We start from the raw sequence: 14,712 nt of genomic DNA on the forward strand, positions 1-14,712 counted from the left end.
GAAGATTTAATTTCTAGTTCATAATAATCCACTTTACCCTTCTTTGTATCTGTTCCAATGTATATATACCCTTGAATCCATTTGAGGTGAAACCTGACCAATGTAAAATCGTGGAATTACTATTTCCCATGATTTGGAAACCATACTTTTGTTGATACAGCCGAATATCACACTTAATTTTCCAAGATCCCTTTTCACATGTACTGTTATCAAGCTAGGTAATCCCCATCCTATACTTGTGCATTTGATTGTTTTTTCTTAGCTGGAAATAATTGAGGTTGAACCTAGGACTTAGAATGTGTATAAACTAACACTCAGCCACAGACTTGCTCCCAGAAAGGGACCTTCATGTCAAAATCACTGGAGCTGGACAGCTATAGGAGGTAATCGGTACACAAGTTTCTATATGCAGTGAAAGCCACACATGAGGCTGATGATGTGCGTATGGAAAATACTGCTTTTCCTCCAAATGTCTTTCAGAATTTCAGGTTTCTCTCCCCCTCCTCCTCCTCCTCCTCACTGTTTTGCACAGGCTGCCAATTTTTGACAGGATCCACTTTACAGCCAATCAGACCATGGGCCTATCTAATTCTGTAGTCTTTGTTCTGACTGATAGCAGCAGCTTTCCAAATTCTCAGGCAGGGATCTTTCCCAGCTAAGACTAGGGGATTAAATCTCAGAAATTCTGCATTCAAGATTGGGTGTTCTACCGGTGATCATTTCCAACACTTCCACTTGCTCCCACAATCATAAAATTATAAAGCAACTTGCAAATAAATTCTTCTTTAGAGTAAAAGAAAGTGTGGCAGCGGATTTTTTTTTTAATGGTGCAGTTTTAGAACATGGAACACAACAACTTCATTCAGGTTTTTATAATCTTATGGATTTTTCTTTATCATTATGCAACTAATGAGCAAACAGTTAATTTTCATTACAGCTTGTATAAAATGTATTAAGTTGGTTATGATTTTTCATTAGATTTACAGCCCACTTCAGACAAGGACTTAGGGTAAATTACATCAATATTTACAGCCCAGTCTAATTTGATCTCTTCAGAAAGAAGTAGGTGATAGGCTGACAATGGAATGGAAATATCCATTTTATTATTGCCAAACAGTATGCTTAGGACCTTAGCTTCTTTCATCCTATAAAACTGAGCAGAGCAAGATGCTTTCATCCCCTCTGCCTCCCAAAGTGGCAACCTGCTCTGTTATCTCTCCTTCAGCAATAGCCCACCTCCACAAGGAGATCGTAGTTTTTGTAGCCCTCACTGGCTAGCTGACATTAATGATAAGGCCCAGCTTCAGGTAGTTCATGATTCTCTTCCTGGCCTTGGGAGTGTTTATTACCCTCCATGAGTGCCTGGTAAAACACAAATTAGAATGATCTTATGCCCTGCATAGATGTGCTACTGTATACGAATCAAATATATTGCTTGTGAAAAATGATGAACTCTTAGGATTATGCACCTTCAGAATGTAGATGAGAATAACAAGTAAACATGTTCCCTTTTTTTAAAAAATCCCTCTGGAGCCCAGCTTTCTCCCTAGTGTGAGTTCTCTAAATTCTAAATGGAATTTTTAATTTCTACACTGGAAAGATAGCACTGCTTGTTTCCTCAATATGTTATTATAATGGTTGTTGCTCCTGTTTTCCTTTCCCTCTTTCAGTGAGTCTTCCAGGGTGATCATAGCTTCTGTTTCCTATAATTCAGATTCTGAAAAATCTTATATAGCATCAACAGTTGGCACGGGCCTAAAGTAAGCAAAAAGAAAAAAAAAAAAGTAGCAGCCTGGATGCCATAATCCATTGGACAAACATTTCAAAGCAAACTGTACCCCAAATTACTGGGCTGGGTTTGTGTTAGTAATTTCTAAAGTAAACATTATATGGTCTTTAAGATATTTCTTTCATTAGGAATCCAACAGAAGATGGCTTAATTTTCTAGGAATAGCAATCAAGCATTAAAAAAAATCTTCACAACTAAATGTTTAACTAGTGGATTAACAAATTTTGAGAGCATTGTATAGTTGCTAACTCCCATGCCAACGTGGAACATTAGAGGGTTTGACTGGATGGATTGTGAGCTACTGGATGGGGAAAAAAGGTTGTCTGTCCAATGAAAAAGCAAATGCTCACAAACTCTGATTTGCAAAGGTATCAAGGAAGTGAAAGATTTAGGGATCTCCAGTGTAATTACCACTAGTGACATGATTGATAAGGATGAGCAGTGTTTAATAAACTAGTACTGCCAAAACAAGACAGTGCCATTCTCTATGTTCCTAGTTCTTTTCTGAGGTAAGAAGGAGTGATTCCCTCTCATAAGATTTAAAAGTGCTTCCTCCATCTAGAATGTTAATTTTGCCCCAATTCCATTTAAAGATTTCAGTGACAGTATAAAGGCAAAATCACTGGAGGATAGATAGACATGTAATGCTAAGAAGACACAGAGTATAACTGTGTCCAGATGAAATGGAGTTTGGATAGGCGATCCACCTCAGAGAGCCTTCTGGTTTCCAGCTGCTCCCAGATTGAAAGCCTTCCAGAGAATATACCAATAAATAATTTTACTCATGCCCCCATGTAAAAGTTGATGGGTAGATGATAGGCAGGGAGAATATATGTAATCTTGTGAATAATTTCTTACCCCCCCCTTCCATTTGATATATGCAAAAGCATGAATATGAACCAAGAAAAGGTCTTAAACTGTATTTTTGTTAATAAAAGCTTTTGCTAATCTCAATTCTCAAGCACTCCAGGAATCTGCAATTCCCATTTTCTTTTCACAGCATTAATGAACAATGGACATTGGCAATAGTCTTTTTTTTTTCTTTCTCTTGAAAGAAGAACTGTCAAGAATTATAATAAGTCTATAATGCGTAGTGTAGAAGTCTAAACAATTGTGACTGTTCTGCACAAGTTATTTCATGGCTGCAGGAATACAAACAGGAATACAAAAATCAATCCCACCCAATATGGTATATGATGTAATTCAGAAAGTTGTATAAAAGTGAGAGGGGGGAGGAGAAAACTCTGAATGAAAACAAGTGCAGCGTGCCCATCTCACTGATCATATGGAAAAGAGCCCATTGCAGACAGAATCCTGTTTAATATTTTCATTCCACTCTTAGGAATTAAACTCTGTGGCTTTCCACTTACCCTCAGCCAAACCATCCACACAGCCATACAAATAGCTTTAGTACTTGCAGGTGTTTCTTTTTATCACAGTCATGAGAAATTCTTTCCAATCTGTTCATTTTATGATCTTAAATCTATAGAACTGGGAGTAGTTACCAGTTTTTCATCTGCCATTGCTTGGACAATAAAATAAGGTACTGACATTATTTTGTTTCTTTTCAACATACAATAATGTAGTCTTTTAAAGAGTGTTATTCGGAGTTATAAAGAGATGTTGGCAGACACTGCTCAATATTCATTGAATTGCTGTCAGGAACTTGGTTAGGAACAGCCCTTTTAAAGAATAAGAAGTTTTCATGGACTGAAAATATGTTTGCAGTACAAACATCAGCCAATTTAATTGACAAAAGCTTCCCCACTGCAAGGAATTCAGGAAATTATGGGAATTATTTTACAAATATCTCCTATCACCCAAATTACAAAACAATTATAAATTACAGTTCTTCACAATTCTCAGGCAAAGCTGTAACTCAGGCAAAGTTAAACCAAGTATAAAATCAAAATAGGCTGCTGTTTTTAAACAGATGTTCTGTGAGTATCCTGTGAGCAAGTTTAATCAAAGTCTGATTCATACTTGCTTGACAGTTTAATGACTGCAATAAAGAAAGTTCATATCACTTCAGTTACAATACGTTGAATTGAAGTTAAACATTCAGGTACATATATAGAAGGACGATACCTTGGAATTAGACAATACAAATGTGGACTTACTGTAGCATTGGACTAGCTTTAACATGGTAGAACAGCTTCTCATGAGTTTTGAAAAACTAATGTTAATAACATTTACAGTTAATTTCAGACAGGAAGAAAAACTCCAGGTGGGATAACTGACACTAAAGAGGCTAGTTCCTTTTTTATGTACCATATAACTTATTTGTGACAACTATATTTTTCCATCTTTTCAGTAAAAATAATACCCAAGTGTTGGCATCTGCAGCAAGCTCTGCCCCTTTGAATGGGCATGCATTGTCATGATGTATGTATAGAAGAGGGAGAGCTCTTATCACAATGGTGCAATGCTGCTTTTCTCAGACTGGTTGGATTGACCATGACCATTCCCACCTCATGGACATGGCTGTTCCCAAGGCTGCTTGCAAAAACTCTCCATTTCTCTTTAAAATTTATTTTGACTCTATAGATATGAATAGAGCATTATGGGACGTTATTCCTGAGGAAGATCAAGATAGGGTGATACCAAGCCACTGGGATATGTACATCTGTGCCCTAAAAGATCAGGAGATTCTAAGTCACCTTACAAGCATTTTGCTAGGAATAATGATTAAAATGCAATCAGAGGCAAGAACAGTTCTCCCTTTAAAACTTGGAGGATAAAAAAAAGAGTTTTATATTCCTTGTGAAATTAATGTTTGTAGACCTAACTAGTTTTTATTACCTTTGAAAATGTCCAATCCATTGTTATATACAGTACATATAGTATTTCTGGTGCATTACTTTATACTAGATATAAAGGGAGAGTGCTGTTGTGAAAAACAACCAATATTGATAATATTGAAAAAGTTATTTCTTTATTAAGGCAATGAAGAAAGCAACACTGTATCTTCATTGCAGTTCCCATCCCATTTCTTACAGCCCAGATTAGAAGCTACTACTCTGAGAATGCCAGGAACAACTTCAAGTTAATTAAGTGACTGTGTCTTTCAACAGATGGAGTGAGATGATTGTGAAAAGTTGCTTAATGTGAAACCATGCCAGGAGTTTCAATTCTTTTAAGAAAAATAGAAATTTTCAGTTTCATATCTGAGACCCCAGTATGCAAAGGAACATTTCACTGTAAAAGAGGTTTGAAAGTTGTTTTTTTACTGCTAATTAATAGAAACCTAATTGACAGTGTTTGCTTAAAATGCCTACATTCAAAGGCGATATTTAGCCTGTCAGGTAGCATCATCATCTTTTCAGCAGGTTCAATTCTTCCTTGAACAGAAATTAATTTCCAGAATCAGCATGATAAGTCTCCTATTTTCATTTGCTATAGCTGTTCTTGACAGTCATTCTGTCATAGTGCATTATAAAACAATTGTTGACACATCCAGCTCAAATGAATTTCCACATAATGCTGGGCATACAATGAAGAAGTGTAGAAAGCTGCTGTAGTTTCTAACTTTGTGAGTTGGATCCCTAGTTTATCCTAAGCTTAGAAATGGAAGCTTATAGTTTGCTGGCTAGAAAATTCTAGAAGGGAAAACCTGAGGAAAATCTATGTAGACTTAAGATAGACAATCACTCAAGCAAAGCAGAAAGTGTTGGGAAACTTACTAAGCTGAAATGGATGTTACACTGCTCCAGCCAAAGCTTTCCTTATACTTACCTTGACTCCTTGCTGGGAATCTACAAATGCCATCTCCAGAAAAGTATCACCTGGAGGGCCCTGTCACCTGTTACTGTCCTACTGGGTACTGGAAGAAATTTTAAACATGACTCATGGGTGTCTTTTGGAGAGGGCAGGGGCAGGTCCAAAGACAGGTGCAGTGCAAAGCACTTGTCAGAGCTGAATGGTTAGTAGACCAGAGATGAACACCTTGTGGTGGGGGTGGGGGTGGGGGTGGCATTTTTCAATAGATCTTTCTTTTAAAAAAGCCAGATTTCCAGACCAATCTTATTGGTCATACATATACATAGCAAGGGTTGTTACTTTAGGTTGTCTCATGGTGTTAGGTTTACTTATTTACTTATTTATTTCTCATATATATCTAGCCACCCATCTCACGGTAAAGTGACTCTAGGGGGCTTACAATAAAAAAATAAGGTTCTGAAGTTTCTGTCTGTTTTTAATTTAAACATTTTCCAAGTTGGAGTCTTTCTATATTTTCAGAATGTCAGTATGTGTTTTAACAATATGAAAGAATTTATCTTGCAAAATTTAAGTATGTGTGTTTAACATGCCCAATAAACCACAATAAAACATTCAGTTTGTCAGTAGCTAAGGAGAGAACTGCATGGAGCTTCCTTCAACTATCAGGCATATAGATTTTGTGCATCTGATCTTTTTAGTCCACAGAATGTAGATAAAATCCTTTCAGATTCTGGTTCTCCTCCGTCACTGAGATAAGTCATTGAGACATTAAAATATGTCTATGTCTGGAAACACAACTTCAGATATATATAGTCAAGATTTTTTTTTTTTATTAATAGCACAATCAGTTCCTTTTTCCAAAGAGACAAGGTGCTGTTCAGTTTATCTAGCAGCTTTAGCAACAGGATCCTCCCTCTGTTCTTGTGGGTTCCTTACTGTAAATGCATGTTTGGAGCGAGGGAGGTATCAGCCAAAAGGGGGGACTGCTTTCTATAACATGTAGAAAAGGAACATGAGACAAATATCCAAAACATGCATTTGTAATGTAGACCAATTTATTCATGGGTTTAAACTAATCTGTGCAGATATACATAGAACCCTTGTAGGCTAAGTAGATGCTGTGGTAGAATATTTGTTCCTCATATGTTATATTTCCACCAGCAAGAAATGTTTTATGTGTATAAGCATTCATATATTATTGGTTATTTTACTGATTTCAAGAAATTTTATTTTTTAATAAATGTCAGATGATCACAGCAGTAAAATCACAGCTATCTAATATTGGTTCTCTGTATGCATAATGAAATTGTGCAGTTTTTGAAAGGCTGCAGTACATGCCTTTTCTAAACTGATAAGAAGGTTCTGGGTTGTGAGACCAGCATAAGATAAAGTTGATTCTTTGTACAAGACAGTTCCTTAGGGAGTGGTGGGGTGGGGAACAGGGAGAAACAGATTTCCCCAACATTCCTGGATTGATTCCAGAATCCTAAACTGAAACCAGGGGAGAGCTTTCCAAAGCAATACTGTTACAATCAGAAAATGTCTAGGTGATTTTCTACATTGCTTTATATAAATGCTTTTTTCATCATCTGCTTACAGCAAGTCCTACCAAGCCAGGACGGGGAGGATACCCAAGTTCAGAAGAGGTGGTTCGGGAATCCAGCAGCACAACTGGCATGGTAGTTGGGATTGTGGCAGCGGCTGCTTTGTGCATTCTCATCCTCCTCTACGCTATGTACAAGTACAGGAACCGAGACGAAGGCTCCTATCATGTTGATGAGAGTCGAAACTACATCAGTAACTCAGCACAGTCCAACGGGGCTGTGATTAAGGAAAAGCAACCCAACAGCTCTAAAAGCTCCAACAAAAATAAGAAAAACAAGGATAAGGAGTACTATGTCTGATCCCAACAACTGGAAAGAACAATTGTATAGAAATAGTCTTCATTTTATCTGAGACATAAAACAAAACTTATTTACTTTACTTTTTATGAAGCACATACAAAGTTTAAAAAAATGGGGAAAGGAGAACACAGGGAATGCAATTAGAAAGGAAAGACTTTTTAACAAAACAAAGAGAGAAAAAATGAAATACGCATTTCATACTCTGGTTTCTCTGAAAAGGGAGTCAGTAAACCCCCTTACATTCACAGTGTTTTCATTTACTCTGCCATCTTTATGTTGCTGGAATGTTTCTGAAGAAGATGTTGGTACTACTGCACACTCATAAGGCAAAGAGTATTACTCCAAAACATCACCCAGCATAACACAAATTGTGACAAACTGAAACAAAACAAGAAACCATACACACACCCACAATAAAGAAGCTACCTATGAGTTTGGATTTAGCCAAAGTGCTAGCGCTTTCCTGAGGAGTAAGTCAGTCTGATTACCCAAAAAGACTTTGCCATTCAACACAAGCCCTCAACAAGCAAAGGTTGAAACTGAGCTTGCCACCTGGTGCAACAAAACAATGATTGGAGCTTGGGTTTGAAGTAAAGTGCTGGCTTTTCTGAAAAAAACCACATTTAAAAACAGAAGAAGAAAACATTTTTGAAAAAAGCCCCTTTCTGGTTGTGAGGAAAAAGTATAGCGGCCTTATTTTCAAACATAACAATAAACAAAGAAACAAAGTACATGAAATATAAGGCTTATTTTCACACACCATTACCAACAAACCTGAGGGCATAGATGCAATCATTGGAATAAAAAATCATGCACGCTTAGTATGTTATTACCTATGTTTATATTAAAAACACATCTATATGTGCTTTCTGGACTGTGATAAGTGATGTTTTCTAGCCTGTTGTATAGAAAATGCAAACTATATCTGCTCTTCAACCATTTTTGGTAAACTCAATGTTCTAAGTGTTGCTAGGTATAGAATGTTTTATGACATCTGGAGCAACCAACATTTCTGTTTACTTTTGCAGCCATGAGAAACTGCCACAATTTTTATTCCCTTCATGTCTCCCTCCCTCCCTTCCTCCCTTCCTTCCTTCCTTCCTTCCTGGGTTTGATTTTGATTTACAGTGTAGTAAATATACTAAACAGGATGTGTATGAATGTATATAAGAGTCAGCTAATTTTCTTCTTAACTTGTACAGCCTCTCTTCTTTTGCAGTTCAGTTTTAGTAGTTTGTATGAAAGAAGTGGACTTAGAAAGCAAATATATATAGATATAAACTTCATAATTTTCTTCTCCAATTGTCTATCCTCTCCTACGATACATTAGCAAGATCAATCACTCTTACGTGATTTCAGCTCCTCTCTATTCCCACCCCCCATTAAACCCAACACAGACCTGCTGATTTAAGTGACCTTTATACCCCAGTTCAACTTTCTGGCTGCTTGTCCAGGAATCAAGAAAAAGGTTGAATTCCATGATATCTTTCACCTAAACCTTTATTATCATTTACTTCTTATTTATAGTATAGCATTATAGAGTTGGTTGGTAAAGAAATTCAGAAATCTGCCCTTTAAAGTACTCTAGCTCCTCTCACTCCTTTCCTGAGTTAGGAAAAACAGGAATGTTCTCAATATAAACTGTGCAAAACAAGAACAAAAGTTGCACCTTTTGTCAAATGAGGAATGATTCTCCTTTTAACCTGTTTTTAATTACCCAACTCTTACTCTGAGCTTGAATAGAATTTTTTCTAAGCTAAATGAGTACAGTGGTTTGGTAATAGATATTCTCTAAGAGTCTCTACATAGTTATATGTATAAACATTACAAGCATTCTGGTTTATATACATGCTTATGTTACAGATTTGCAAGTTTCATTTTTTAACAACAGCAGCAGCAGCAGCAACAACAACGAGACTGCTTCACTGGGTTCCCAACGATGTGTCTGTCATTCTGTAGCATCTCACTTAGAGAGATACAAGTACATTACACAGAAATACAGTTCAGTAGAAAATCAGCCTTATCCTAGAAGGCCTCCTGGGAGGAGTAGAATTGTTCACACTTTAGAGCTAATTTTAAATTCCTTTTTCTTGTCTGTAATCAACAAGGCACTGTATTTTCTTGTATGCTGTTTGCTGCTGTTATGGCAAAGGACTGGGAACTGGTGTTCAACAGAGCAATACTTTAGAAATACAGTAGAACAGTGCTAAATGATTTGAACAATGTGCTTTGTGACAAGGGCTTGTGAGAGAAGAAAGGATGATGCATGTGAGTATTTGAAGGCTATGTTGCACTCAAGATAACCTAAAAGTTGTTTGGCCAATTGTCCTTGTATCTACCACCTTTTCAGTTACTTTTGCTGAGGGGAGGGCAGGAATAGGTTCACCCTATGTTACAACCATGGCAGAAACCCGGCTTTGGAACTCCAAACAAGCTATCAGTGAGGGATGGATATTCATAATAATCAGGAGAGAGACTTTAAGCTTTGGCATTCACTGATGGCAAGGTTCTTATGTGACTTCATACACTCACTCCATTACCTAACTTTTTTTCCCCAAGCAATTAACATACTTACTTTTAAGGGGTAAGTGATGGGGGACTTTCAAGCTGTTTTCTGAGGATTTACTCCTGTTCTTCCTTGTTGATTTTGTGATTTAATAATGAGCAAAACAAAAGTGTTTGCATTTATCAAATGTTTGCAGTAGCTATATTAAAAAACTCTTCTTTTTTGAAAATGCATAACAAATACATTAATACCATCTCTATAATAATCTAATTTGTTTGACTAAGGCTGCAATCCTATGCATAATGGGGAGGCGGGGGGAGTCAGTCCCCTTTAAGTCATTGGGACTGCTTCTGGATAAACATGCCTAGGATTCTGCTGTGATGAGACGGCTATGGGTTTTTTTTATTATTATTACTGTATTGTGTTGTCTTTTTTTTTTTAACAAAACACTAAAAGAATATGTGAAATTATTCATTCCCAAGATATTAAAAAAGAGGTCAGAAGCCCTTAACCTTATAGTGCTTTCTGTGATAGATATTTACAATTTTTTTTAATTGTTGCAAGGCCAATTTATCCATTATTGGAAATGCTAAGCAAGTGGAATTTACCGTTTTGTTAATAAAATGTTTCTTAATACAATTGCTGGCTCATTATTTTCCATCTCTTTGCATTGTATGTGTGCTATCATCATAATTATCATTCCCAGGGGGAGGGTCAAAAAGTCAAGGTGGTGGCCTCAACTGTGTGATCAAAGCACCATCTGTTTTTATATGGGTCATGGATGGAACACATGTGAAAAAGGAGCAGGGTTTCGATTGACCAATCACAGAAACCACCTTGACTTTTTTGACCCCCTGTGGGGACACCCCCTGAAATTTGTGCTAGTCCCCAAATCAGTTTCAATTATCCCAAATCACTCCCTCATCAATGGTAAGAAGGAGGAATGACATGACTGATAGGCATGGAATCATTTTGTTGACCCATCCCCCGACCTGGCCTTTTTGTACTGAATGAATGAATGAATGAAAATTTATTTATTTATTTATTTATTTATTTGAGCGATGGGTCACTTACACAGGAATTATAATATCAGTCTGTGTAGCATTAAGGTCAACAGCATGTACTATCCCATTCTCAATAATTGCATGAGTCTTCCCTTGAAGTGGTTCATTGGTGAAATGATGAGATAACAAAAAGAAAACAGCACCTTTGATCCATGAGCAGGGGATGGGTCAACAAAATGGTTTTATTCATTTTGATCTTGCAAAATCTCCTGAAAATTCATCAAGTGGCCATTTCTACTCTTTAATGATAGTTTAAGAAACTTTATCTTACTGTACCTCTGCTGAGCCACTGGACTATGTATTTGCAGCCTTCTTTCACCAGAAAAATAACGTTTGCAGCATCAGGATCTGTATACCCTGGATGCATTATTAGAAATGACAAGAACTGATATGCAAAAAAAATATCTTAAGGGAGACCATAAACCAGTAAGACTTACCTTACATGGCTTGTTCTTTATAGAGGGTTTTGACCTGTTTCACACATTGCACTGGTTTGCTTGCACGGTTTACAAAATGAAATACAATTTATTGAGTTTGCTGAATAACACTAAGTCATAAATTACAGTTTAAAAAATATGGTGGTAGCCATAGAATGCACTAAACCATAAACAAGCTACATTATAATTTAATGAGTGTTATGTGTTATGAGTGTTTAGTCATAACCTGTGCTCAGACTGATGGACTAGGATTAGTCCATGGGCTAGCATTAATGTGGATCAAGATGTAGGCAGAAAAGACTTAATGTTCTTCAAGGCTGTACTCAGAAAAAGGAAAAACGTGATCTTGTCTTAGAAAGTGAGAACTAATAACGACTAACTTCAAGTAAAGAAACAAAAAAGTCTTATTGCAATAAATGGGAACTTGGACAGTGAAACTACATAATTGTCTCTACAGATAATCAGGTTTTCACTGATGGTCATCTTGAAGCACAGGCCAGACAGACAGACAGTTATTGAGAATGTTCTAGCTTTACATTCCCTGCATCAAGCAAGGAAATGGACTAAATGCCTTTAATCCCTTCTAAATTCTATGATTCGATAAAGATGAAGTGATTTCTATGATTGCAACAGTTGGGGACAGTGTTGTAACTATAGAACATATTGTTAACTCCTAGTTTATGTCTTTTTTGCCATGCAGTTCTAATGCTAAAGGAGCTCATTGTACATAAATCCTAGCTATGTACCAGCTAGAACTCTGAAGTCTGGGCTGCAACGTAATAAACATAGTAAAGCCATTATGCAGATTTGTACTTAGTGTGATTTATGAAGGCTGGACCTGTTTATGCTACAATCTGCCAAACCTGACACAATTCACCAGTCAAGTACAGAGACTTACAGCCCCTTGGAAATATAAGGAAGATATTAAACTCTATGTGGGCTGTCATGTATGGCTGACCAATTGTGTCAGCTTGGTGCCAATACAGGTGGATTTCCAAGGAAGAGGTTGTTTCGATCAAAGGGGGGTGGAAATGAATATGAATAGTTGCTACTTTTTCAAGCATTGATAGGTCATCCTTAACTATCCATACATGGAGTTCCGCATGAGTTTAGGCTTAAAAGGGATAAGATTTGGAAATAGGATGAAGAACAGACTTCTTTGCTGTCTTGACTGGAAATGTTTAATCTCAGAAATAAGAATCTAAGAGCTCTAATTCATAGCATTTGTTAGAAGAAAAGTTAAAGTCACCACACAGGAATTCCAGCAAGTACCATCTATTCAACTGAGAAACCTATATATAAGCAAACTCGTGTCCATTTTCCTCACACTCTTGTGAAGTTGGAATAGCTTACATCTCTATATTGTTTTGGTAGCTGTTATTCCCTTGCTCCCACATGAACCATCAGCAGTGAGATATGTTGGCTAAATGAGCTGGCACAGTTCTAAAATATGTGAACAGAATATTTTTTGTTGTTTATTCGTTCAGTTGCTTCCGACTCTTCGTGACTTCATGGACCAGCCCACACCAGAACTTCCTGTCAGTCATCGCCACCCCCAGCTCCCCCAAGGACGGGTCCGCCACCTCTGGAATATCATCCATCCATCTTGCCCTTGGTCGCCCCTCTTAGTGTCTAGATAATAAGAAATGATTGTACTATTCTGATTTTGTCTGTCCTCACCTGGAATTCTGTCTCTGTGAGGAAATCTTGAAAGGTGTATGTTTGTGTAAGAGTTGGTACCTAGACTGATAAAGATTCCAGAGATTGTCATGTACCTGTACTCTGCTTACAGAGAAGTAATAACTTCTCTATTATCAATGAAGAGACTGTACCTCCAGAAAGGGTCACTGAAAATCTCTGCCCTAACACACATAGAGCTAAGTTGATTCAGTTGCTGGAATATTTGTAACCATATCCCATTCTTCTCAATAAAACATGCTACACAGAAGTCTGTAAGAATCATGCTTGTAAAAGAATCACTTTTGGTTTTAGGCAGCTGCCAAAAAGCCTGACAGTTTGGCTTGAAGAAGAGCTATTAAGAGACAATATGCTACTCATCTTCATTACCTTGACTGTTACATAGATGGAACAAATTTGTTCTCTGGGGCTTCAAAGGCAGGATTCCGAACTTCAGATGCAAATTACAAGAAATGGGACTTCAGGTAAACATTATGAATAACTTTCTGACAGTATGGAGTATACCACAGTGGACCAGACCAGACCATCTTGGAAGCTGCTGATCCACTTTCATTAAAGATTGTTAAGCAAAAGCTAGATCAGCAAGTATGAGGAACACTGGCATACCTCTAGTATGGAATAGTAACAAATAGAACCATGATATAGTTGCCCAAAATCTACAAACCACTTTTGAGCATATATCTTTTTAAAAAACTGGTATCTCCATTTTTCTCTCTCTCTTGATTTATTGAATTAATCTCAAAGCCTCAAAACAAAATAATATTTCATTGAATTAAAATTAATTTACTAAATTTAACAATAGACTAATCCATGATTCACTTAACAATGATTTATTCAACCCAATTTTGGGGGTAAACACAGCCACAAATTAACCACCCGGGCTGGTTTTGTGCAACACTCTAAGCCTAAATGTGTTTGGCTAATTTCTGATTGTGTCATGCAAATCTAGCCACTGAGATCGCCCATCCTTTTCTTAGCTAAGCCTCTGTCCAAACCCTATAAAAATAGGGATAAGAATAGGTATGAGATGCTTCTGGAAGATAGACCACCAGATTTCCACCCTCAAAAGCTTGCTTGCTTGCTTGCTTATATTTTGAATTGCATCACCGCCCATCTCACTCAAAGAATTTTGTCACTCTAGACCACTCTATTCCAGTCCCCAACCAACAATCCAAAATCGTGCCACTGAATTTTGATAGTACAATTTTGAGCGACAGTGGGGAATAAGGATGGAAATGGGAATGGATTGCTCTCTCCCCCTGCCCCAAAGTCTCCCACTCTCATTCTCACCTTTAAAAAATCTTTTACAAACCAACAAGTGAGTGAAAAAAATTGGCAGGGCTTCTTCTAGGGATATCATAGCATCACCAAATGGCCTATGGTTCTTCAGAAGTTTGGGAGGATAAGTTGTCACACACACATACACACACAAACACATCCATTTAAGGTTGTTCACCCCGACATAGAGGAGTTTCTGGGCACCCCCAGAAAGGACCTACTTCCATCTGTGGTCTTGCTATCTGTGTCTCTGTAGGCACAGATCCTATTAAGACAGGCCTAAGCTTTCTAGGGCTTTCTTGCTTAGAATAAGCAC

General features: G+C 37.2%; 1 protein-coding gene across 11 annotated transcripts in view; it reads left to right on the forward strand.

Moving 5' to 3' along the window:
* NRXN1 (neurexin 1) overlaps positions 1-10,558 on the forward strand; it is a 1,050,871-nt gene extending 1,040,313 nt beyond the window's left edge. For all 11 annotated transcript variants that reach the window (XM_063301563.1, XM_063301572.1, XM_063301615.1 and 8 more), the window contains one exon: positions 7,109-10,558. In XM_063301563.1, the coding sequence (XP_063157633.1) occupies positions 7,109-7,413 (305 nt within the window). In that variant the 3' untranslated portion in view covers positions 7,414-10,558. The remainder of the gene's footprint in view (positions 1-7,108) is intronic.
* The last annotated feature ends 4,154 nt before the right edge of the window (positions 10,559-14,712 follow it).

The sequence above is a fragment of the Candoia aspera genome, chromosome 1, assembly GCF_035149785.1.
Source record: "Candoia aspera isolate rCanAsp1 chromosome 1, rCanAsp1.hap2, whole genome shotgun sequence".
NCBI classification, from domain to species: domain Eukaryota; kingdom Metazoa; phylum Chordata; class Lepidosauria; order Squamata; family Boidae; genus Candoia; species Candoia aspera.